The sequence below is a fragment of the Acinonyx jubatus genome, chromosome A2, assembly GCF_027475565.1.
Source record: "Acinonyx jubatus isolate Ajub_Pintada_27869175 chromosome A2, VMU_Ajub_asm_v1.0, whole genome shotgun sequence".
Classification (NCBI taxonomy): domain Eukaryota; kingdom Metazoa; phylum Chordata; class Mammalia; order Carnivora; family Felidae; genus Acinonyx; species Acinonyx jubatus.
In genome coordinates, this window is record NC_069383.1 from 115,453,832 (window position 1) to 115,478,445 (window position 24,614).

Consider the following 24,614-nt stretch of genomic DNA (forward strand, 5'->3'; position numbering starts at 1 on the left):
CATGAGTCCTTAACCAGTTTTTTAAGGCTGGGCTAATGCATCACCCCAACTTGTTGGCTCCCCTATTATAATTCCATTCATGTTGGGCTGAGCAGACAGGATAAAAAATAATAGCACATATACAGCAGTTACTATGTAAAAGCACATATTATACTCACTTATCCTCTGGAGTAGGTAATATTGGCTCCATTTACCGAATGATGAAATGAGGTAGAACAGAGGTTGACTCTCCTGCCCCAAGTCTTACAGACAGTAGGAGGCAGAGCTTGGGTTTGACCTGATGTAGTCTGGCTCTCAGCATCCATACTTTAACCACTGTGCTATACTTCACAAGGATGCACTGGTCAAATCAGAGAGCCCATAGATGACAGACCACTGCACATGACTATCACCAGACACACCTAAAGCATTAACCCAACTCTGAGGGCAGGAGAGAAGATGACATCGTCATCACAGCAGCCAACGTTTGTGAGGTGATTACTCTGTGCCAGGCACCATGCTGAAATTTAGCCACAATACCTCATTTAATCCTCACCTCACAGGAGGTTATTATCATACCTTACAGATGAAGTAACCGAGGTTCAGAGAGGTGATGTAACTTACTCAAGATCACACAGGCTATTAGTAGCAAAGCTGGGATTCAAACCCAGGCAGTTTGGGTCCAACACAGCCTGCACTACTAATCTCCCTAGCCTCTAGTTAGAGACACAAGCTGTAGGGTGCTGTTGCAGGAAGCAGGGGCTGACTCCCACCTCGTCCTCGGGACTTGGCTCCCGGCTTCACGATCCAGACGTTGCGATCTCCTTCCATGTCTATCTGCGGCACCACGGCCCGCAGCTGCTGCAGGATGTCCTCACAGCGCTGGATCTGAGTGTCGAGGTGCCTGAGCTCTGCCCCCTCGCTGTGGGGAGATGATGGGACTTGGGCAGGGATGGGTCTGGGGGCAGCCTGGTGGACAAGGCAAGAGGAAACACAAGCCCCCTGGCCATGGTCCAACCAGCCTAGGTCACACCCTCCCCCGAGAGAGCCAGATAGGTCTCCTCCAAACCTCCATCCCACCCTCAAGCTGCCCCCCAAATTCTAACTGGCCTAGGGTGCCATCTGAGAATGCTAGAATATGAAAGAAGGGGGATATTCCACTTATTACATGCCCTCCTACTCCAACATTCCAACTTCTGCAACCTACCTTCTGTTACAATAGAACTGCCTTCAGCTGAATTTAATCACACCAGCATCTGATGATGAGGCACTGCTATGTGCCAGGCATGGTTCCAGGGGTTTCACATATATTATCACTAATCTTCTCTATGGCCCTGCCAGGGAAGTATTACTGTGTAAACTGAAGCTGGGAGAGTTCAGAGACTTGCCCAAGGCCTCATATTGAGTTAAGTGGCTGAGTCAGGATGCAAATGCTGTCCTGTATGATCCCTCCACCCACAGGTGCTTTTTGGGGTTCATATTCCTCCAAACCTGGACCTAACACCAGTTGATAGGTGGGTCCCTTCCTAGTCTAATTCTTCCTAAGCACATCTGTATCACACATCTTGGCTTGTTTCTCGTCTCATCACTTACCACTCCACACCTATGCTTATTTGGTTATTGTGTCTGTCTCCCTCCCCTGGAATCCAAGCTCCATGAGAGCAGGAACATTTTTTACAGTCACTATTCTGCTGTATTCCCATCCCCCAGCAGTACACCTTTTAGGTACTCCCCAAGTCTGTTGAGTGGATGAATGGTTGCCTGCCTCAGCAACTGGGCTGTGCAGATAAGAGTTCATGGACAAAGACAGACTCTGTTCTCTACAAGACACAAATGTACTGAACTAAACCAAGTCATGAAATACTCTAGATGGCAGCCTCATCCACACTCTCCCATTCCTTTTCTTCTGACTGAATAGGAAGGAAGCTTCCATTAGATGCTAATGCCTTTTTACATCTTAGCCTTATGAATGTCTGCAGCCTTGAAGAACTTATACCTCTTTTAACAATGAGGCAGCAGCACCCAATGGGGAAGCACCAGAAGCAGAGACAGCCAAATGGTGGGGGCTAGGCATGGCCTCTTAGGAAAATTCACACTCGAGTCCTAAATCTTCTATTTCCAGAGGGTTTGCTGGAAACTTTTCTGTGGGCCATGGCATAGGGAATCTGCTTAATAAACCTGTGATTTGGCCCAGGGAAGTGTCATATGATGGTGGCAAGGGCATGTGTCATTTGAAAAAGTACATTAGACATAACAATACCATTTTTATATTTAACAACAAACAACAAAAAAGCAACTGGTGTTTTTGTGGGAAGTCAACCTTGATAAAAGCCTGGCTGGTGAGCCATGTATGTGTTTTTAAAAAGTTGAAAACAGGGGCTCCCGGGTGGCTCAGTCGGTTAAGCAACCGGCTCATGGTTTCAGCTCAGGTCATGATCTCACAGTTTCTGAGTTTGAGTCCCACATCAGGCTCTGCACTGGCAGTGCGGAGCCTGCTTGGGATTCTCTCCCTTTTCCTCTCTCTCTCTCTGCTCCTCCCCTACTTGTGCTCTCTCTCTCTCTCTCTCTCTCACTCAAAATAAATAAACTTAAAAAAGAAAAAGCAGTTGAAAACATAGCCATAAGTACTGCATAAATTAATGAATGCTAACTATCCATAACTTCAGTGAGTGAACCACTTAACAGCATTTATATTTGACTGAGGCAGCCATGTACCCCAAAACCTTTTTTTTTTTTTTTTTTTTTTTTTTAAGGTAGGCTCTATGCCTATCATGGGACTTGAACTTATGACTCTGAGATCAGGAGTTGCATGCTCCACCAACTGAGCCAGCCAGGCACCCTTATATGATGTAATATTTTACATAATCCCAACTTTTGAGAAGTGCCTAAGGCTCTCTAGAACTTACCTCACATCTAGAAATACAAAGGACTCATGTTCTAATGTTCTTAGTCTTGAGAATTCTTAGTTTAAGAAGGAGGGGCTTTTTCTGATACTTATCTGGTAGTTAAGGTAGTATAGGGTCACCTAGTTTTTAATTTCTAACATTTAAAACAGATACAAATGAATTATTTATCAATAATGAAGGTTTGCTCAGTATGTCATTCATTCTAAGTTCATTTATTAATTCTTTAGTCTCCCCTATCAAAATCATTGTCTGCCCATTCCTTTCTATTAAAACCACCCCAGCTGAGGCCCTTAGCACTCCGACCTGACTTGCTGCAAGCCTCCCCACCTGAGCTGTACACCCACTGAGGGCAGGGACTACACTTCATTTTTGGAGACTGGCACAATGCTGGGCACACAGGAAGCGCTCAATAAATGCTGGGTGCCCTCCTGCCTTGGGGGCGCTTCTCCCTTCCTCTCTCCTGCACACCTCTGCTGAATCGAATTCCTGCCTCAACTCAACTCCCTTCCTCTGATTGAGAACTTTTTCCCAAAGTGTGTTCTGAGAACACAACCCCTCAGGATGCTTGGGGTAGGGCGGGGGCTGGGGTCACAAAAGTATAGGATATAGTGCACAGTCTGTCTCTTGGAGGTTGACATCACCCACAGGTTCTGAAAAGTCTTGCATCAAGGAAACCTAAATTCATTAACTTTGTTTAACCTGATGTTTTCCAAATGCAACTGACCACAAAAGCCTTTCTTTCATCAAATCAATTTAGGTCCCACAGAGCTAAGCATCCTATGGAGCATCCTTTGGGAAACACTGGCCTCCAGGATAAATCCCAAATGACTTGACAGACTCTCATTTTGTGAATGAATCCTGGGAGTTACACTGAGTGCATAACACAAATTATCCTGTCTAATCCTACCTTGGAGGCAGACATTATTTTGCATGTGAAAAGTAAAGCTCAGAGAGATGACCTTTGCCAAGGCCAAAGAGCTTGGAAGGTGCTAAAAGTCAGGACTATCTGACAGCACAGGCCATGATCTCAGTAATTATGGCACGTCAACCAAGATTGAGGAAGAATGGTTTGGGACCTGTCATGAAGGCAGTGGGAGCCCCCGGGGGTTCTTGAACAGTAGAGGCAGGGCAAACAAAAGTGGGAGGCCTGGGGAGGAGAGAGTCTATCTCTGAGCATCAGCTCAGAACACAGAAGCCCCCTGAGGGCCAGGGGGAACCTGCCCACCCCGCAGCCCTGCGGCAGAGGTACTCACTGGACCACTTGGTAGTAGCGCTGGAGGAAGAGGGACCAGCCCTCAGGGCTGAGGTACAGTGGCGCCTCCAGGCCCTTGTCGATGTCCATGTGAGCCAGGTTGCTAAGGTGCTCCTCACAGGCACACAAAGCCTCATCCACAAACTCTGGGGACACTGTCGCTGGCTTTTTCTCCTGTTTCTTGGGCTGCTTGTCTCCTGAAGACAGAAAGGGGCCTGTCACTATCTGACACGCAAGGCACATAACCTGACATATGCCACAGCCTCCAATGCTCTAAGGCCTGTCATTTGCCTTAGGCCCAGTATACACCTGTACCCTATACTGTCCCGGGACCTGTCACTTACCTGAGGCTTTGTTCTAAATTCACCTGTGACCCTAGTACTCACCCTTGGCCCCACTGTTCCAGGACCTGTTATTCACTTGAGGTTCTACCCTAAATGCCCCAAAGCCTCTCAGGATATAGCCCCAGCACACACCTGTAGCCTCTCTGTTCCTGGGACCTCTGACACACATAAGGCCCTTGTGTCCCTGATCCTGGCACACAAGTCTTCTTTTCACCTGACACACCCAGGAGACAGCAATGGAGAGAACTCTTTCTGGAAGAGGCAGGAATTTTCCTCTATCCAGGAGAGCTGCCCCCTACTTTCCTGAATCCATGGCTGATAGGCCCTTGGATAATAGGATGGACACTCAGAGGTAGGAACTAAGTTCAGAGACAGAAAGGGCAGGCAATGGGTTGAGCCAACATGCAGTAAGGGATTCTCTGTGTACCCCTGCCCCCTGCCACAAGGGACAAGGGGTCCTCAGACCACATAAAAGTACATGGTTTCACTGCTTCTTCCTCATCCGAGACCTGAGCTCCCCACAGGCAGGGATGGGCCATGTCTTCTTAGTCTGTCCTCTCTATACTGCTTGGCCACATGCCAGGCCCATGGGATGGCTGGATGATGCAGTGGATTAATTAACAAGTGGATCAGAAGACAGGTGGGTGATTGGGAAAGAAGAACAGATGAGTGGGTGGAGTGGAGGATACATGGATGGTGGATAGGAGAATGGAAAAGCAGGTGGGTAGATAGGTAGATGAGTTTGTGGCAGGATGGGAAGGAAGGTAGGTAGAGGAGAGGATGGATCAATAAGGAGTGTGGAGCTGAGAGAAGGTAGGTGAATGAGTAGATCAACAGTGTGGAAATGAATGATAAATGGATGGGCGGGTGAATGTGAGCTCAGTGGGTGGGGGTGGGGGACTAGGCAGGTAGACAGGTGAGTAGATGGATGGATGGACAAGTGGGTGGGTACATGTATGGATGGTGGGTGGGAAGAAGAAAGATGATGGGGAGGGGCAGATGGATGTGGCTAATACATAGACAGATGTGTAGATGAACACATGGATGGATGGGTGGAAGGATAAATGAAACAGGTAGGGAGTGGAGGTAACCATAGTACTTACCTGGGGCCTCTTCCTCTTCTGCCTGGATAGAGAACGACTTCCATTTGGACTTCACCACCAGCTTGAGAACGTTGCGGGCAGCTGTCAGCCAGAAGTCCTCTGCTCCCGGGGCAGGGGATACCCTGCTCAGCCCCTAGGCTCAGGCCTGTTCTGGTTCCGGAACCTGATCATAACTTGCCCCATTTTGGATCCAGAACCTAACTACCTTCTGACTCTAGACTCTGGGGTTAGAACCTGGCTCCTGTTGCAGTTGTAGATCCAGGCCTAGAATCTGATGTGGTATATATACTGCCTTCAGAATCTTGCCTAGACCTGTTGTCTCATTTTCCCCTTCTGTTCCTTCCGATACACTTTTGACACTTATTCTAGCCTGAGAACCAGACCTGAGCCTAAAACCTATGTCAGATTTGGAGATGAATTTAAACCTAGCATCTAATCTGAACCCAAATTCTGACCTGAACTTGGAACATGTTCTGAAGTTGGAAACTACTCTGCCTTAGAAGTCCAAAGTCCACAGCCTTTTCTAGATTTGGAACCCAATCTACCCAGTGGAATTTGCCACAGGCCTGGAATATACAGTGGACTCTAAACTCAACCAATCGACCAACTCTGGGAACCTGCTTTAGAATACAAATTAAGCTATCTGAGCTCTTCTGGAGGTCTGGGTTGACCAAGCTAGGAAGTTCATTATGGGAAGTCACATTAGGGAAGATAAGGATTGGAAATGGAGAAGGAAGTCGGCTGGAGTGAATGAGAGCATCTAAAGAGAGGCCTTTTGCTAACACGAACCAGGGTTTTAGCCTGGGGGTCCAGGAATGGGGCTGGCATCTCCTTACCTATGAAGGCCTTTTTGTCATCCTCAGCACCCAGGCGGTAGCAGCGTGGAAAGAAGGAGTCAGCATCAGCCTCATCAAACCACGGCAAATTCCGGAGATTGAGACACAGACCCACCTATGAAGTTAGCCACTGAGGGGGCACAGTGGGACTTTCCCAGAGCACCTCAAGGGACTTCCCACAATCGCCACATGCCCAGACAGCTCAGGGAGACCCTGCTTAAATGTTCTCAGAGCCTCTGCTGCACTTGATAGGCCTGACTCACTCATCCATTTCCTTATGTATGCCCATGCAGTTTGCTCTGCCAAGAATGCCGTATATCCTTCTTATCCATCCTTCACATTCTTTTTAAGTTTATTTATTTTGAGAGAGAGGGAAAAAGAGAGCATGAGCAGGAAAGGGGCAGAGGGAGAGAGAGCAGAGCCGTCAGCACTGTGAGATCAAGCCTGAGCCAAAATGAAGAGTTGGATGCTTAACCCACTAGGCCACCCAAGTGTCCCCATCCTTTCATATTCTTAAAGACCTGCCTCCTTTAGGATATCTTCCCAGCCCGCACCAATAACATACTAGTAGGTTCTAATAATAAAGCTCTTCATTCTTGCCAGAAACCTACAAAATAGGTGGTATTGGTATTCTCAGCACCTGGGTGGCCCAGTGGGTTGGGCATCTGACTTCAGCTCAGGTCATGATCTCCCAGTTCATGGGTTTAAGCCCTGAATCTGGCTCTGTGCTGACAGCTCAGAGCCTGGAGCCTGCTTCATATTCTGTGTCTCCCTCTCCTTCTTCCCCTCCCCTGCTTATGTTCTCTCTCTCTCAAAAATGGATGAAGAATAAAAATGAAAATTAAAAATAAAAAAATAAACAAGAGGAAACTGAGGCTCAGAGAGGTGAAAACACTTGTTAATAAACCCAGGTAAGATCGAATGGAGCCATCAGCCAGATACCCCTTGCTTAACTGGTAAGGGGTCTCTTGTTTACAGTCATTGGATTTGGTGTTTTCTTGGCTCCAGATGCTGTTTGGATCCCGGAATCTATCTTAGTCATTATGTGTACATTTGCCAGATATGCTGCAGGGGTTGGATTTGAACCCAGGCCTGCCTGACTCCAAATTTCACTGAACTATATACCTCTCCACCTCCTAAGAACTCTTACTGACAAGGAAAGCAGGGAGTGGGGTTGCCAGCCCAAGGACTAGTCGGTTAGAAGCTGCTATGCCCTCTCCGCTGGGGAACCCACCTTTGTGGTAAAGGAGCCAGCCCGGGCATAGTGGTTTATCATCTGATCCTTGGAGAGGATTTGACAGTCCAACACATCCCGCCGAGTGGTCCAGATGAAATAGGGGATCTCGTCCCGAACCATGCGGGACTGGGGAGAGCAGAGGAGATGGGGGAGACTGGTGTTTCTCAGCACAAGGCCTGAGAAACTTCTCCTCACTCTGTTGAGCCTGTGTGTGGGGGTGTGTGTGTATGTGTGTGTGTGTGAATAGAAGAAGAGTATGCTTCCAAGGTGGCCTCTAGCCCACACCCCATCTTGGGATAAGGTAAGAAGAGACATCTCTTCCTCCAGGGCACACACTTGTGAGCAGAAAGCAGGCTGGCTGGCAGAACTCCTTTGGTCAGGTGCCCCTAGGCAGTGACTGAGCCACACAACCGAATGCCACACTTTTGTTTTGGCCCATGGCTATCAGTGACAGGACAGTGACTCCAAGCTGATGGGCACAGAGTGTGTGACAAAGACTCTCTCAGGACTCTACCTCCTTCATCCTTCCCACAATTCTGGGAGGTAGAATTACTAACAGGCAATGACATCATGTGTCGGGCCCTGTTCTAAGTGCCTTTTTTTTTTTTTTAAGTGGTTTTCCTATCAATTCATTTAATGCTCATAAGAACCCCATGAAGTAGGTGCTATTGTTATCCCCATTTCACAGATGAGGGAACTGAGGCAGAAGCAGGGTAAGTGACTTATCTAAGAGCTCACAGGCTCGAGCCACATGAAACTGTCAGTGTTCAACTTTTTCTGACATAAAAAAATGACAATTTGGTATAGTTCAGCTTAGTAAGTGGTGGTGCCAAGATTTAAAGCCAAGTCTCCTCACTTCAACACAGAGGTGTCCTCACCTCCATAGCATCATATCAGCGCCTTTCAGAGCTTTTTAGGCACTTCCTTCCAGCCTTCGCTTGCCAAGGGCAGAGAAAGGATGTGAAATAAGGGGGTTTTATTTGGAAGGGGGAATTACTAGGTGGGCAGGTTATGCTGGCTTATAACCTAGCAGAGTTCTGATCCCAGGCCAGCCTTGTCTGAGCCCCACTGTGTCCCTCACCACTCTGCTGGCGCATCCAGGCTTTATAGAAGCAGTTTTTACTATAGATGAGGAAACTGAAGCCCAGAGAAGGAAAGGACTTCTCTGAGGTGACCCAGCTGGACTCTACTGCTCTCCCTCTAAGTCCCTCACTGCCAGCCCCCGGGGCCCTCACCATCAGAGCATGTGTCCCATCTAGATCATCAAATTCCAGTAAATCATCAAAGTCAAACAGCTGTGGTGGCCGAAACGCCTCGTCCTGGTCTTCATCCTCTGTGGATGCAGAGCCCAGGCCTGGTGAGGCCCCTGTCCCTGCTCCATAGGCCCATACCAAAGTCTCAACCCTGGGATAGAGGGAGCCAAAGGAAAGGGCCTCAGGAGGGGCAGCCTGTGGAAAGGGAGGGAATGGCTCACCACCCTCAGTGGTGTCACTATCACCCATTACTGAGCTATCCAGATCCTTCTGGGGTGGCAGCAGGGTGGTGCCTGAGTGATGGACCATCTTCTTCTCCACCCAGCCTCTCCGGCGCAAGAGGCACCGTATCACTGGGTAGCGGCCTTGGATCATAAAGATCTTCTTCTGCTGTAAGTTGAGAGAAGGATACTTATTCAGTGAGTATCATCCAAGTGCCAAACATATGGGATATAGTGGTGAACCAGACAGTTCTGGTTTCTGCCTTCAGGAAATGTTTATGTTCTAATAGGAGAGACAAATTATAAACACATAGAGAAATAAATATGCATAGTAATAATTATAATGGTAATAGCTAACAATTATTGAGCACGTACTATGCACTGCTTAGCTTATATGCATTATTAATAATATGTATTCTTAATAGATGCTATTATCCCCATTTAAGTGGTTATGAAACAGAGACATAGAGAGGTTGAATAGTTTGGCCACAGAGTAATTAAGTGAAAAAGCATTTAAATCCAGGTTGGCTGCTTCCCAAAACTGGATGCTCAACAGGGACCTAGAGAGACTAGAAATACATACATGGGAACGGTAAGAAGGAGTGTACAGAACTAGGCAAACGGCAGTTCAGGCGGAGGGAAAAGCATGTACAAAGGTCTTGAGGCTGAACAGAGATCAGAAGAAACTGGAAGGAAGCCAGGGAGGATAGGGTGTGGAAAATGAGGGCAGAGCTCCTAAGGAAGCAGGTAGTGGTAGCTTCAGGAGACTGAGGAAGGCCTGCAGGCCTTGAACAGACTTGAATTTTATATTGAGGGTAGCATGAAGCAATAAAGGCAAAGTGAGGACATGATATGCTTGGAGGCTTTATAAGTTTGGCTTGCTGCTATACAGAGAACAGATGGAGGGGAAAGGGGTAGGTAGGAGAGGGGACCAGGGAGACCAGTTAGAAGGCTGTCGTGGTTTGGGCAGGAGAAAAATCACAATAGCATTCTAGAATGAGGGTGAAGATGTGGAGAAGGTGACAGAGTGGAGACTCGCTTTGGAAATACACATGACTGATTTTGCTCATGGGGTTAGATGTGTAGTAGGTAAGCAGGGTGCCTGGCTGGCTCAGTCAGTACAGCACTCAACTCTTGATCTCAGGGTCGTGAGTTCCAGCCCCATGCTAGGCAGAGAGTTTACTTAAAAACAAAAACAAGAACAAAACATGGTTATCTAGATGTGTGGGTGAACAAACAGAAAGATCATATTTCTGGCTTGATAACTCGGAGACAGGAAGACCGGAGATTAGGGAGGATGACACGTTTAGGCAGGAAAATCAAGAATATGGTTTGGGGCATGGGTATGAAATGCTTCTAAATTCTCTCTGGGTGGACATGTCAAGTAGGGGGATGGATCTAAGGAGTGTGGAGTCAAAAGAGAGACAAGGGCATGTAGAGGGCACGGCATGTTGACCGGACCCAAAGCCAAGAAGATCGGTGTGGAGAGAGATCCAGGGAACCAGGAAAGCCCCGTAGAGCCTTCAAAGGCTGAAAATTAGCAGCGAGGGAGGGAGAAAGGAAAACTAGGGGTGTGCAGACAGCCAAGGGGCAAGGGTATGTGGGGCAGCAGTGTAGAGTGACACAAGGTACCAGACCAAGATTAAGACAGAAAGGGGGCTGCTGGATTTGGCTCCTTGGAGGTCAGAGTGACTGGGACGGATGGGAGTGGGTTAAGGCTAGAAACCAGAGGCTAAGAGCTGAGTGGTGAATCCCAGGTAATTAAGTTAGACAATTCCACAAAGAAGGGGTACTGAAGAATTGGGAATATTTTAAGATGGGTGTGGGATCAAGGTTTTTGGTTTTGTTCGTTTGTTTTTAAAGAATGAAGGAACACAGTTCGGAGAGGCAGATTAAGCCATTTTCAGGGCCCTTTCTAGACACCCCCCAGCCCCCTCCGACCTTGACAGCTCTCTCCACGTGGATCCTGGCGTTTCTGAGCCGGCCCATGTGGTGAGACGCCTTGGAGAATCCTCGCCAGAGGACAAGGGAACCTGCAGAAAGATGCGGAGTGGGCATGGGGCAGCCTGGGAGCTCGGCCTAGCGTCTCTCCGGGCCTCCCGACGCCCACACTCCTTTCTCCACCCTTCATCCGTATACCCACACTCCGCACTTCTCCCGACCCCTCATTCCCCCCACCCCAAGTCGTCTCGTCCTCTCCACCACCTCCGACCAGGATGGGCAGGCCGCAACGGGCCTCATCCTCCTGTGACTGGGCATCATCCAGGGCCGAGGTGTGCGGGGACCTGAAACGGCAGAGATCCTCGGTGCTCTGCGCGTGGATGCCGTAGGCCGGCAACTCGAACGCGCGGCTTAGGCCGCGCGCAGCGGCGGGGCTCCCGGCCCCGCGTTTGCGGCCTGCGCGAGCCCCCTCGGGACGGGCGGAGGCAGGCCCAGGTCCCGGCAGCTTCTCGGGAGGCTGGAACTCGGTGTGGTGCGCACACGGCCATGGGGCGGAGGTTCTGGTGCGTGACTCCGCAGGCTGCGGCTTCCGCCGCCAGCTGCACACCGGGCCGCCCTCCCGGCAGAACCAGGCAGCAGAACCCCGGGGCGCGGCCCCCAGCTCCCCCACGCTCAGAAGCAGGGAGGCGCCGGGGCCCTGCATGCGCCGCTCACGGCAAGCGCTGTCCTGGCGCTCGAGAGCCCGCCTCCCCACTGCACACCGCCTCCACTCAGGGGAGCGCCCAGCGGAGGCTGGAGAGAAGCCCTCAGTTCCGAGGCCCCGCCCTCTGTTTGCTGTCGCCCTGGAAACCATTCCCCGGGCACAATCAGGGCTCAGGTAGTGGGTTGCGGACTCCCTCCAGCGGGCTAAAATACGGACCTCACCGAAGGTGGAAGCACAGAGCACCGCACTGCCAGTTAACTTCAGGGTCATGGTTCCTGTGGTTTGGGTCATTCCACAGTATTTATAGAAAGCAACCGTGATATGCAGGCAGCAAGCTAGGTGCTGGAGACTGGAAGAAGAAACTAGAGGTGACCCCTGACCTCATGGGGGTTACAGCCCAGTGGAGGGAAAACAAAATAGCAAGCAACAAAGAAATAAAACAGCTGTAGGTATGATAAGGGCAATCAACAAGCAGTAAACTGAAACCAGGAAGGGGATAAAGTTTAGAGAAGGCAAAGATGTCCTCTCTGAAGAGGTGACATTTAAGCTGAAGACTACACAACGCAAAGGAGGTCAGGAGTTGGCTAGGGAAAAGGAATAGTATTCCAGGGAGAGGAAAGTCTCAGCAACAGCCCTGAGGAGGGTAAGAACCTTCCCTGGGAACTAAAAGGCAACCAGTGTGGCTGGAGCCTAGTGAAACTGGATCAGATCTACAGAGCAAGGCGGATGGGCCTAGGGTAAGGTCCTTGGGGACTGATCTGAAAGCCAGGGCAGTATATGGGGGAAACAATGGGAAAGTACAGAGTGCAGCACAATCTCCCCCTTGCCCCCACCCCACACCACCAACTCAGAAATAGGAAAACAGATTATTGTTTGAGTCAACCACAGAAAAAATGTAACAGCGACAGCCCTCCAGACTGCAAAGACTTAATAACCTTTTTGGAGGTTGTGGCAAAGTATGATCTTCCAAAGTCACAGGTGACATAAGGCTCCAAAATGTTAATTCGCCTAAAATCACACAGGACAGCCTGCAATGGAACTCAGGTCTGACTCCAAAACCCCACTCTTATTTAACATAAGTACACATTATCACTCAGATGGGTTACCTATTAGGCACAAAAGTACCAAAGGAGCAATTTGAGGTACAAACTCCAGCAGTGCTCATTCAAGCAGAGTCCAAGTAAGAGTACTCGGGTCTAAGAACCCAGCTTTGTTAACTACGGGGTAGATCTGCCAGTACAATGAAGGTGGATCCTCAACCTCACTGTCCAGCCAACCTCAACCTGAGATCACTCTTCCCAACCTCCCTTGGTTGGAGACTGGGCTTCCCAAAAGGAATGCCCCCAGAAGGTGGCAGGCTGTTGGCGACCATCCAGTCTGTTCTTTCTCCTCAGCCTCAAACCTGGTTTTAGGGGCTCTGGACCCTGGGAGATGGATCTGTGAGAAATGGCTGGCTCACCTTGGCAATGCTGTCCTGTGAGGGTTGTGTGAGCAGCTGCCATACTCTAGTGAAAATCCAGCTTCACCATGAGCATCTTTAACATTTACTGCAAAGCTAGAACATAGCCATGTGCCCCAGAGGAGGGCACACCTAATTCTGTAAGGCAGCAGTTGGGGAGGTCACAGAGGTAATGTCATAAAAGGGATGATAGCTGTTCAGGTTACTCCCACCTCTATCCCTCTTCCCTTTAACATTACCTCAAGACTTCTTTGGTGATTTGGAAGAAACTCTTTTGAAAGCTCAACTCAAAGGCTAATAACCCTTCTGAAACTTTTCCCAAACCTCCTCCCCTTCCATAAATACACCCACTGTAGACTGCCAGATTTGTGAATATGAAAACACTTCAATACACCAATTTACACACTTAGTTTTCACTACCCATCCCCCAACTCTCTCGAACGGGCATAAGGTCTCTCCCCCACCTCCATGCCTAGCACAATGAAAATTATCAGTTTAGATACTGTGCTGGTGGAATGATCAGCTATCATTTATTTAGTGCCTATTTGAAAAGTACTGTGTCAGATTGTTTACATTATCTCCACTTTATAGATTAAGAAACTGAAGCACAGAATAAATAGAACTCACACAAATTCAGTCTTGAGAGTCAGGACTCAAACACAAGTGTTTGTTGTTGTTTCTTAACTTCAAGCAGTCACCAAAGTCTAGTGGTGTCCAACAGAACTTTCTCCAACAATGGAAATGTCACGCATGTACTCTCTGACATGGTAGGAAGTAGTCGTTTGTAGTTATTGAGCCCCTGAAATGTCTCTGGTGGGACTGAGGAAGTGAATTTTAAGCTTTACTTAATTGTAGTAAGTTAAACAGCCACACGTGGCTAGTGATTACAGATAGAGGCAGAAGCCCTGGATTTGAAGTCTACCCTCTTGCTCACTAGCTGGGAGATTTGGGCAAGCTGCTACATCTCAAGGAACCTTGGTTTCCTTAGTCATAAAATGGAATTATTATCTCTCTGAGGTTACCTTTTAGCCCAACTGAGCTCTTTATATGAAAAGGACCAAAGCTCTGTATAGGCAGAGAGCAGTTTCAGAAATGAGTGGTGCTTGGACTATAATGGGGTCTCTGGGTGCGGGCCCTTGGCACAACATAATGTCGGCCAATCAGGAGACTACCTCTGATGGGGACCCCCAGGCCTAAGTATACCAGCTATGTGGTCTTGGGAAGAAAATGCCCCACCTCCCCTCCTTTCATACACACAGTGCACAGACCTCATGCAGCCCCAAAGGGGCAAGAAGAGACTTTAATCAGGGGAGCAGGGGGGATCCACCAGAATAAGAAAAGGTACAGCGAGCGTGGGAGCAGAGGAGCCAGAGCAGGCAGGAAAGCCCCAGCTCAGGAAGCTCTGGAGGACTCACCTCTCCACCTCTAGCACAGGCACTGCACTGACAGACAAGGCGAAACAGTGGCCCCTCTCAACTGGGAGGGCACAAAGTGGCCCCTATGGCCAGAGGTACCTGGCTTTCAGGGTCCAGCTCCTGGACATGGCTGGTGGCCACCAGTTCAGCCCTTGTCCTCAACCAGTGCTGGGTGGCCATTTTCAGGTAGAGCTCAGAAAGCTGGCAGAGGGTCCCCACAACTTCTACTGGGACCAAGGAGGCTCAGGAATAAGACAGCAAGGGAAAAGAACTGGAGTCTGAAACCTTCCTCCTTCCCTCTCTCCCTCCCTCCCCACCTGGGGCTTGGGGAGGGGGTGATTGGGAAAGGGAGACAATAGTCGCCTTCTGGCTCCAGGCCCGCCCAGACCCACAGCGACCAATATGGTACAATCACTGGGACCAGTCACAGCCACTGGAGGTGGAGGTTGTTTGTTTAAAAAAAAAAAAAAAAAAAAAAAAGACAAAAAGGTTTCAGTCTCCTACAAGCACAGAATTTAAGTTTCAAGACGTTAAAAAAAATCTGTCCCAGTCCAGGGGACTGAACATCAGAAGCCAGCCTGACCAGGCACCTGTGGCCTTGGGGCAGGTCCACTGCTGCTTTGTTGCCCAGCTAGCAAGCACACCACCCACCTCCCGCATCTAATGCCCACCCCGACCCAGCTCCCCCGCTCTGCCGCTGCTGCTTGCTGCTGCTGCCTCCGCCGCCGCTCTAGGGAGTAACTCCAGGATGCCTTTGCAGAGACACGGGGGAGTCTGAGGGGGAAGGCCTCAAGATCCAGCCAGATGGTTTAAAACTGTCAAGAGAACCAAGAGGCAGTGAATGGTGGTTATTACAGTATGTATCTTGGCAGGCCTGCTCTGGGGAGGTGGGCTGATCTGAGAGCTGCCACTGTGCTCAGATTTCTGGGGGAAAGGGCTGGGTCCCAGGACACCTTGGGGACGTGCTCTAATTCAGTCAGCCTTCAGCAGTGACCTTCAGGGCACTAGCCTTAAACCCAGCACTAAACACAGCAGAGAAATTAAGGGTGAGGTGGGCTTTTCCCCAGCTCCCCTTAGCCCTGTCATGGAGGCTGCTATAAAGCTGTCACAGTGCCTCACTTGGTGAACTGAGGTTGTCTTCTTTAGAGATGAGAGGCCTAAATGCAAGCGCTTTGAGGACTCAGGGGGCCAGAAGAGCAGAGTAGAAGGACCCAGGATCTGGTACTTAGTGCCAAGCTCTGGGTGGATCTCCAACCATAACAGGCCCTTGAAATGTTTTCTGACCTCAGGTATCCTTCATGGTACCCAGAACTGCCCTGGACATTTTACAGACCAGAAGCTGTGGTCCAATTGGCCCACAAACTGAACCCAGCCCAATAATGAGCAATGTCTGGCCCATAAAGTATTTTTAAAAGATAGGAATTAGTTTACAACCTTGAAAATATGCAAGATGTTGCATACAAATCCAGACTTGGGGATTCTTTTGACAAGCTAGAAGATGAAACCATAATGAACAGGAGCTCTGTGGTAGCGGTCCTCTTCAGAGAAGACATATGCTTACCAGGTTCCCAATAGCCCACTTCACTCACGCACATTATTACCTGCCTGACCCATGCATGCACTTGAGTATGTGACCCCTGCCAAGTGCCATGGTACTATCTTTGATTTTTGAATCTGAAAACCAAGCTCCAAGTCCTGGTTTCTCATCTTACTAGCTGAGGGTCCTGGATAGGTGATTTGACTTCCAAAGCCCAGTTCACTCATCTATTAAATAGGGATGACACCTGACTCAAAGACTGTTTCAGGGATTAAACAACAGAAATGCAATTATTATGATTAAATGACTCTTGAATGAATAAGCCAAATAATAAATCGGGACAAGAACTATTTTCTTTCGTAGTTGAACCTAAAGGCCTCCTGGTGCATTTGCCATAAAACTCTGGTGCTACAATACTTGGAAAGCTTACTGTGAACCAGGTGATCTGCTCTGTATATACTTCCTCATTTAATGCTCAACCATACTGAAAAGTATGTATTAACAGTCTCATTTCACAGCTGAGTTAACTGAGGCTTTGTTGAGAGGTTCAGGAACATGCCCAAGTAGGCAGCAAGGCCGGACTCACACAAAGTCTGTGTGATCTGAACAAGCACACTGCTCTGCATGCACAGGGCAGCTACTTTGTACACTGGCTGCCCTCCGTATAATTAAAGCCCAGGGGAAGCAGGCGTAATTTCCATTTTTAGGAATCTGAATTCCTTCTGGGCTGGATCTGTATGCACTGCTAGGAGTAAACACTTAATCTACCATCTAGGGATCATAGTTGACTCTGAGCAGAACATGTCAACAAACCAAAGACTGGTTGGAAGAAGAAAAAAAAAAAAGGCAGGATATCTTGAATATCTAAATTAGAGCAACTGTGTCATCAGCTCCTCAGTGTAAACAATTCCTCCTCTTCAGAGGACTGTTGTCCTTTCAGTTAGTTAGGAAGACACAAACAAATGAAAGAGAGATCTGGAGGACTGAAGCCATGAAAGTAATCATGACTATAAGCCTGAGAAACAGACACTGAAGAAAAATATTTAAGTCTGTCTGAGAAGGGGAATTACACTATGATGAACTGCCCTATATTCCTGGAAAATTCCCATGTGGATTTAACTTGCCTCACCTGGGGTTTGAACTAGATACAGAGAAGGACTGTGTACATTTTGAGATGTACAAAGGAGCATCTAAGTCTCCATGAGAGACTAAGGGAGGTGTCCTGGAGACACTCACATACAGAAAATGCCCTGCAGCTCACAAAGATGACCCTCAGGTCCTCCAGCCCCAAGGCACCTGGCTGACGTGCCACCCACCAGAAGGTCCTAGAGGCCTCAGGAAATACAAACTGCTGGCACCACTTTACTGCCAGATTCTAAGTTCTCAACCCATGGCACCTCCTCCCTCTGTAGGGACACCAGTAAGTCCTCCCACTTACATTCTTGAGGAACTCCTCAGCCACGATGCGTGCACGAGCATTGACCGACAGCTTCATCTCACTGATTTCCTTGTCGATCTCTTCCATGAAGTGGATCACAAAGTCCACCAACTTGTGTTTGTACATCTGCTCTGTGTGGAAGTTGGTGATGAGAAAACTGATGTCATATCCCTGGGGAAGGAAGACAGTAGGAAGAAGAGAAAAAACAGGAGAGAATTAGCTTTCCAGGGCACTTAGTTGACCATGTCCTCTAAGGTCACTCAGCTATATGCTTCCTACTGGCTGCAATCTTCTCCCAAGTCACATGTCCTTCAGGCAGCAGCCCACCTGCTCTGCTAGGGTATCTATGCTGGGTCCAAGGAATGGACCCCAGGTGAGAATTTTGTGTCAGGCACCCCTGGAAAGCTGTTTGTGATACAAACAGCTGCATGCAGAATGAGTCATGGGAGAATGAAGGAACTTGAAATCTTCTAACAGAAGAATCTAATCAACCAGAGAGAAGAGACACTATGGGATAAGGATGGGATTGGTTGTGTGTGGAGGAGCAATCTTATTTGTTCTGGGTGGCCACAGAGATTAGATCTAGGAGCAGGAAGAGACATTTTATTTATTTTTATTTTTATTTATTTTTTTAGGAAGAGAGATTTTAGCTCAGGATGAGGATGAGGTTGGCCAACACATCTGATGGTACATGTGGCTCTGCATGGTAGTTGCTCAGTCACTGGGGATATTTTAAGTTGATTTGGCACAGAATCTGTGGAAAGTACTCAAGTACAAAGTCAGGCAACAACGTGAGCCAATGTCAACTGTGGCCTTGAGAGACAATGATTTAGTGGTGGCAGAGCTCAGAAAGGATTTGATTCATCGTGCCCTTTCTGCCATTAAGGCTCTAGGAAGATGAGCAATGCATCTCATATTTTTTGCCTTTCCCATGGTTGAGGTGGGCCCAACTTCTCTTAAGCTTCTAATCCCTCTTACTCCCACTCCAGCCAAAATGAAGGCCCACTCTCAACTCAGGGAGCGGTTGTCCTACAGTTGGAGAAGCAATCCAGGTTCTGTGAACAATCCCTGGCCAGTGACAGCAGACTTGGTGGAAGAACCTTGGGTATTATGAACATGTGGGTCATATAGTCTCACCTCCACTGGCTTCCTTCGAAGGATAAAGAAGTTCTCTGCTCGCATCATCATGAAGCGCATGAACTTATGGCATAAAATCTTCTCGATCTCATCAGCCTAGTAAGAGTGAAAGATAAACAGGTCTCCCTAAATCTGACATCCTAGGCTAACAGAAACCTGTAGCCCTGATCTCCTGACCTCAATTTCTCCTAGGCTTGCTGCAAGCAGTGGGGTTTGCCATTGGGAGCAAACACTGCCTGAATTGTGGAGCACCTGGTTGCCAACTGAATGTCTATTACATTAGAGCGTCTTCAGCTTAACAGGGCATTATCACAGTCTCACTTTTGCCCATTCCAGAGAGGTAATTCTGGCAAACCCGAGGTTTTTATCCGCTCCTTCCAGAATTCATACCTACATTCTGAGCAGCCTCTTCCTCACCAGTGCTGCATTTTCCAAAGTCTATGACATATACCATGTGGGGCTATCAGAAATAAATTTAGGTGATCTCCACTTTAATAGCAATGAACATCAAAAACTCCTCAAAGTTTTTCTCTGCTGAATTCTCATTATTTCTAATGGAAGAATTTTGCAACTAGGTGCTGGTATGCCCTGAACACCTCCCAACACTTGTTAATCTCCCTTTTTAACAGAGCAGGCCCCCAAGGACAGAGTTTTCTGTAGGCAACAGTATCTAGTCTAAAGAACAGCTTTGTTTTCTTTCAATGAACTTATTTTTTTGGAGTTCCCTCTTCTTGTCAAGTGATGTTGCTTTTCTACTACAGCACGAAGTTTCGTTTTCAAACAAATTTAAATAAAGAAAAGTAAGTCAATTTAAGGAAATCCATTAAACAAATAACTGGCCAGATGATACATAAATATGGCAATAATTATAAGGGTGATAGGAATATCACACACTTGTGAAACATCACCTGAGAAAATGTAAGAAATTACACTTTGTTCTTTATCCTAAATCTCTTTTTCAGAGGTTATAGCCATTAACTTGATACTGGTACTATTTATTTTTATGAACTGGATTTATTCTCCCTTTCTTATAAATGATTCTTGACTTCACACTAAACTGTCAATGGCCTTGGCTGCTATGTTTCCTGACTTGTAATCCAGAGCAAGGCCTAGAAGACAGGGTTGTTCTGTCTACTCTACTGACCTGCTGAATTTGGCAAATCATTCCCTAGGTACAGTCAAGAAAATAGAGCCTGGGTTTCTTTGCACCTTGAATCTAGCACAGCTCTCTCAGATGAGGATCCCTGGCCTCCTAAGGAGGCAGGGGCTCAGTGGTGAGCTCACCTGTTTCACAGCAATGCTGACCCGGACAGAGTTGATGGAGCCCTCAATCAGAACCTTTTCCTTCTCATTCCTGCTGATGGTCACAGGTTGCAATAGGAGCTCTTTGCTACTCCTGAAACACAATGTCACAGAGGCCTCTGTACTATAGAGGAACAGAATGCTCAGGGAGACCCCACAGCAGGACCTGGAATCTCTATCTGAGACCATAGAGTCCAAGGAAGAGGAGACTCACAAGTAGGGGTGCTCCAAGATGGGGGCCAGCGAGCGTGTTCTCCAACAGAAGGAGCAAGGCTCTGGAGTCAGGGCGAAAAGGTTTTGAAATCCAGTCTCCTCTGTTACTTTCCTTGGACAAGTTACCCTGTTGGAATCTCAATTTCCTCATCTGTAAATGACTGATTCCTATTTCACTGGCGAGGATTGAGAGAGATCAAAAAGGGTCAATTGTCTAACAGAGTGTGGGGCACATGGTAGGAGCTTTACAAATGACAGCTCTTATTTTAATAACTACAGGCAAACCCATACACCATTTAGGGAATGAGAAGAGAGAGGCTGCCTTAGGGATAAAAGGGCAAGCTAAAAACAAAACACAGTTTGGTCTCCTTTATCAATTCACGAATGATTCACTTATTTGGCATCAAGACCCCTCTCAGCTCAGTTCCCATTTTGATGCCTCTGAATCTACAGTTATGTGTACTGGCAATTAAAATGCCTAGTGGAAAACATATTTTAAGTAAAACAACATGACGCATGCTAATATCTTTTCAGTATTTTTAAATTCAATTCATTTCAACTTGGTGTGGTAACACTGCTTATCTCAGTTATGTATGTCTCAGATTAAACTTTAAAGGGAAACAATATTTAACAAAACATAAATCAGATAAGAGAAAATAACCCAAAATACGGAATATCTGAAATAAATGATGAGTCCAGGGAGGCAGGGAAACACAGCCCTTGAACTTTAAATTACAAAAGAATGGAGATGGGATCTTGGATAACAAAATTCTCCACCCTCTCCTTAAACTGGGTTCAGTAATGCCACAGGAGATACTTGACCAACAGCCCCACTCTGAGAACTCACACCTTGTGCCAAGCAATCTTGGTTCCAGAGGAGTTTCTCCCCTGGGTTTTGTCCTGCCAACCCACTGACCCTATTTTCCGAACTGTGAATTGGGAACCATTGTTCATCTGGCAACAAGACAAAATAAGTGAACTGCAGAAGTGTAGCTGTCTCCAGCTCCAGGATGCGACTTTGTGGTAGCCTCCAGACAACTGCCATCTCTGGGGCTGAGTCCATCATCCCCACCCTGACCTTTCTCTGCCCTACCTGACTTCCACCTCGGGCTTGTTGTGTCGTTCCACAACCTGGGAGGAGAAATTCTCCAGGCAGAGGGCAGCCTGCAGCGTGGCCCGCACGGCACTCAGGTAGGGGCGGAGAGTGGCAGTCTGTAAGAAAAAACCAAAGGGAGGATCAGAGTCTGTCTCTGCAAACCCACTGCCCACTGCCACCGCCCCCCCCCCACCCCGCCCCACACTAGCTACAAAGGAGCCAGACGGTACTGACAGTACCTGCCTTTTAGACCACATGAACCAAACAGAGTAAGCCTTCAAGGTGCATTTCATTCTAAGTCTAGAGCAGTGGTTCTCAACAGGGAACATTTTTCTTGCCAGGAGACATTCAGCAATGTCAGGACATTTTTCACTGACAGGACTGGGGGTGGAGTGGGAGAGCTACTGGCAATGAGTAGAGACCAGGCATACTGCTAAACATCCTACAATGCACAAAAAAGAATTATTCAACTCCAAACAGTGCTGAGGTTGAGAAACTCTGGTCGAGAGGCATGCAGGTGAAGGACTATTCTCAATCTGTCTTTTGAGCCAACAATGGATGTTTACTGTGTGCCAGGCACTGATCCAGATGCTAAGAATTTAAAGACCACCTCTACCTTTAAGGGTGGGGGAAAAAATAAAACATAAAGACAATCTCTACCTTTAAATAGCTCCACTGGGTAGAGGAGACAGAAAAAGTGACTATGATATAAAGGAGGATGAAATGTGACATAATTATACTTACAAATTACATTTCCAGAAGAAACTGGTTTGGACGTGAAGATGAAAATAGGATCAGAATGATTTTACAAGGAAAAGTAGACTAAGGACATTCCCATTAGAGGGATCAGCTTCTACCTACACTGGCCTATCTTCAGTTTCTTGTATTAACTAAGTTCTTTCTCACCTCAGGGCTTTACACAGGCTGATCCATCTACCTGCAGGCTTTTTTTCCCCTCTCGGCCTACGTCAGCCCTTAGATCTTGGCTTATTTAGGGAAGGCCTCTTCCTTCTTTACAGAGGCCTTTCGTGACTTCCCTCTTGATAGCATTTATTGTAATCTACAATGACACATCTTTTATACTTATTTAATAAGGTGATTTCTTCTTCACTAGACTTTAAGCTTCCTGGTCTCCTTTACTGAAATCTATATTCCTTGCACCTTGCTCAGTACCTAACAAATGCAGTGCTACTCCTTTTCTAAACAATATTATGGAAATAGCATAAACAAGGTTAAAATAACACAAAAGGGCATTAAGAGTTCCAGAAGTAGCGATGAGTACAGTGTTGCTGTATACAGGAAGCATTTTTTTCCTTTTTAACTAAGTAGGCTTTAGGCCCAGCATGAAGCCCAACGTGGTGCTTGAACTTACAACCCTAAGATCAAGACCTAAGCTGAGATCAAGAGATGCTTAACCTACTAAGTCACCCAGGTGCCCCTAGGGGAAGCATTTTAGGTTCAGCAGATGAGGCTGCAATGGTAGCCTACAGATTCATGGCTAATTTCAAATGCCAGACTGTTGAGCTTAGCCTTTCTTTTAGGTAGTAAGGAACTGTTGGGGCTTTCTGAGGAGGAAGTTACATGACTACAGTTGCATGGGGGCTCTGCAGAGAATGGACTGGAGAGGGAAGTGAGACAAAAGGCAAAGAGGGTTATTCAAGGAGCAGTGATGAGAACCTGGACTGGGGCGGTGGACAGGACAAGCAGAGAGTCCTCACAAGAGTTGGACTGACATAAGATGTAGAGGATAATGGAATCAAAAAGCACCTCCCACCAAACCATGGTTCACCCATTTGAGGAAACACTACTCAGCAATAAATAGTATAGAAAAGATTCCTGATACATGGAACATAGATGAATCTCAAGTGCACTATGTTAAGAAACCACATTAAAAAGCCCACACACTGAAGAATTCCTTTTATATGACAATATGGAAAAAGAATACTATAGGAGAAAAAAAAAATCAGTGCTGGAATGAGAAGATAGGACTGATAACAGAGGGACGTGAGGGAGTTTTTTGAGGAAACATTCTGCTGTCTTGATCGCAGTACTTACGTGATCGCGTTTGTCAAAAGTGATAAATCTAAAAAGGATAATTTTTAAGGGGCAAGGCTCATGACACCTGCCCTTGTACAAATAAAACGTATTCTCATGTAATAACTCAATAAAGCTGACTTTGAGAAAATCCAGGTTTCTAGCTGAGGTAAGAAGACACAAAGCCACAGCACCACAGAAAGAAAAGCAAGTTTAGGAGAAAAAAATGGGTCTTGATCTGGAGGTCTACTATGTACGTGTTATCAAGATTTCCAGGCAAACCTTAAAAGAGAGCGAGGAAGGCAGATTCAAGAGTCACCAGAACACACAAGGTCACCAAAGCCAAGAAACTAGATAGGTACCACTAGGAAAAATGTAAAGAGGAAGGTGGTGAGCCAATCTCAACTCCCAGGAACACCCAATTTATCAAAGGGGAGGATTTCCAGGAAGGGAGGGATCAGTAGTATCAGAGCTCACGGACTACGGTAAGGCTAACACGGGTTGAGTTCTGACCAGGAAGAGGTCTGGGTGGCGACAGCATAAGAGATACTTCGGTGGGATAGAAGCAAAGCAGGGGATAAGGAGAAGAGTGGGATACGGAAGTGTAGACACTTCCTTTGAGAAACTGTGGGTCAAGCAGGCAGGAGAGAACAGGACAGTGTATTTAGTGAAGTTCTATTCTAGGTGAGGAGGTGACCCTACTCTATGCCTCAGCTCCCCTACTGTGGGCAGTGAGGCCTACTACGTGTCTTCGAGGCGCTATCACCAGCCCCACTTCCGGCGTCCTCCATGCCTCACAATTCCCCACCTGCATCAAAAGCCAGACCATGAAGCTGCAAGGCCTGCTTCTTACGAGAGCGTCCCCCGCTCGCCCCTTCCTCACTTTGGCTCCCGCCCCGCCCTCTTTCTCCCAGCCTCATCGCGCCCCCACACCCCACAGCATCCCTCGGCCCCGGGCCTCTCCGTTGCAAAACCGCATCTCCCCCAGACCCAGAGCTTTGAGGCAAAACAGCGGGGGTCCCTGGCCCGGGGCCCGGCTCTCTCACCATCGCGGGCGCTGGCTGGGCCGGAAAGCGGAAGTGCGGAAGTGGCCAGCCCCGCGACGCCAGCCCTTTCGCGAGACGCGCAACCTCAGTCTCCGCCCGGACTTCCGGAAGGTACCATCTATGCTCCGAGCGGAGAAGGGGGAGCCTAGGAGCACTTAGTCC

The 24,614-nt window shown here is 47.7% G+C and overlaps 2 protein-coding genes across 16 annotated transcripts in view; both read right to left on the minus strand.

Annotated features, from left to right (window-relative positions):
* TTLL3 (tubulin tyrosine ligase like 3) overlaps positions 1-17,762 on the minus strand; it is a 32,368-nt gene extending 14,606 nt beyond the window's left edge. For 2 of the 15 annotated variants that reach the window (XM_053218955.1, XM_053218953.1), the window contains exons 1-8: positions 11,310-12,812; positions 11,073-11,164; positions 8,893-9,300; positions 7,655-7,783; positions 6,421-6,535; positions 5,585-5,683; positions 4,139-4,334; positions 753-901 (exon numbers count right to left, since the gene is read on the minus strand). In XM_053218955.1, the coding sequence (XP_053074930.1) occupies positions 753-901; positions 4,139-4,334; positions 5,585-5,683; positions 6,421-6,535; positions 7,655-7,783; positions 8,893-9,300; positions 11,073-11,164; positions 11,310-12,066 (1,945 nt within the window). In that variant the 5' untranslated portion in view covers positions 12,067-12,812. Of the gene's footprint in view, positions 1-752; positions 902-4,138; positions 4,335-5,584; positions 5,684-6,420; positions 6,536-7,654; positions 7,784-8,892; positions 9,301-11,072; positions 11,165-11,309; positions 12,814-13,234; positions 14,354-17,624 lie in introns of those variants that run through there. The other 13 variants (XM_053218962.1, XM_053218961.1, XM_053218959.1 and 10 more) reach the window with 12 other exon arrangements.
* ARPC4 (actin related protein 2/3 complex subunit 4) lies at positions 15,114-24,607 on the minus strand. Its single transcript, XM_027042602.2, has 6 exons — positions 24,453-24,607; positions 21,370-21,488; positions 20,046-20,157; positions 18,762-18,857; positions 17,625-17,795; positions 15,114-15,464 (listed from the first exon to the last, which is right to left on the minus strand). Exons 1-6 carry the CDS (start codon positions 24,453-24,455, stop codon positions 15,459-15,461), a joined length of 507 nt encoding a protein of 168 aa, XP_026898403.1. The 5' UTR covers positions 24,456-24,607; the 3' UTR covers positions 15,114-15,458.
* Between the last annotated feature and the right edge of the window lie 7 nt (positions 24,608-24,614).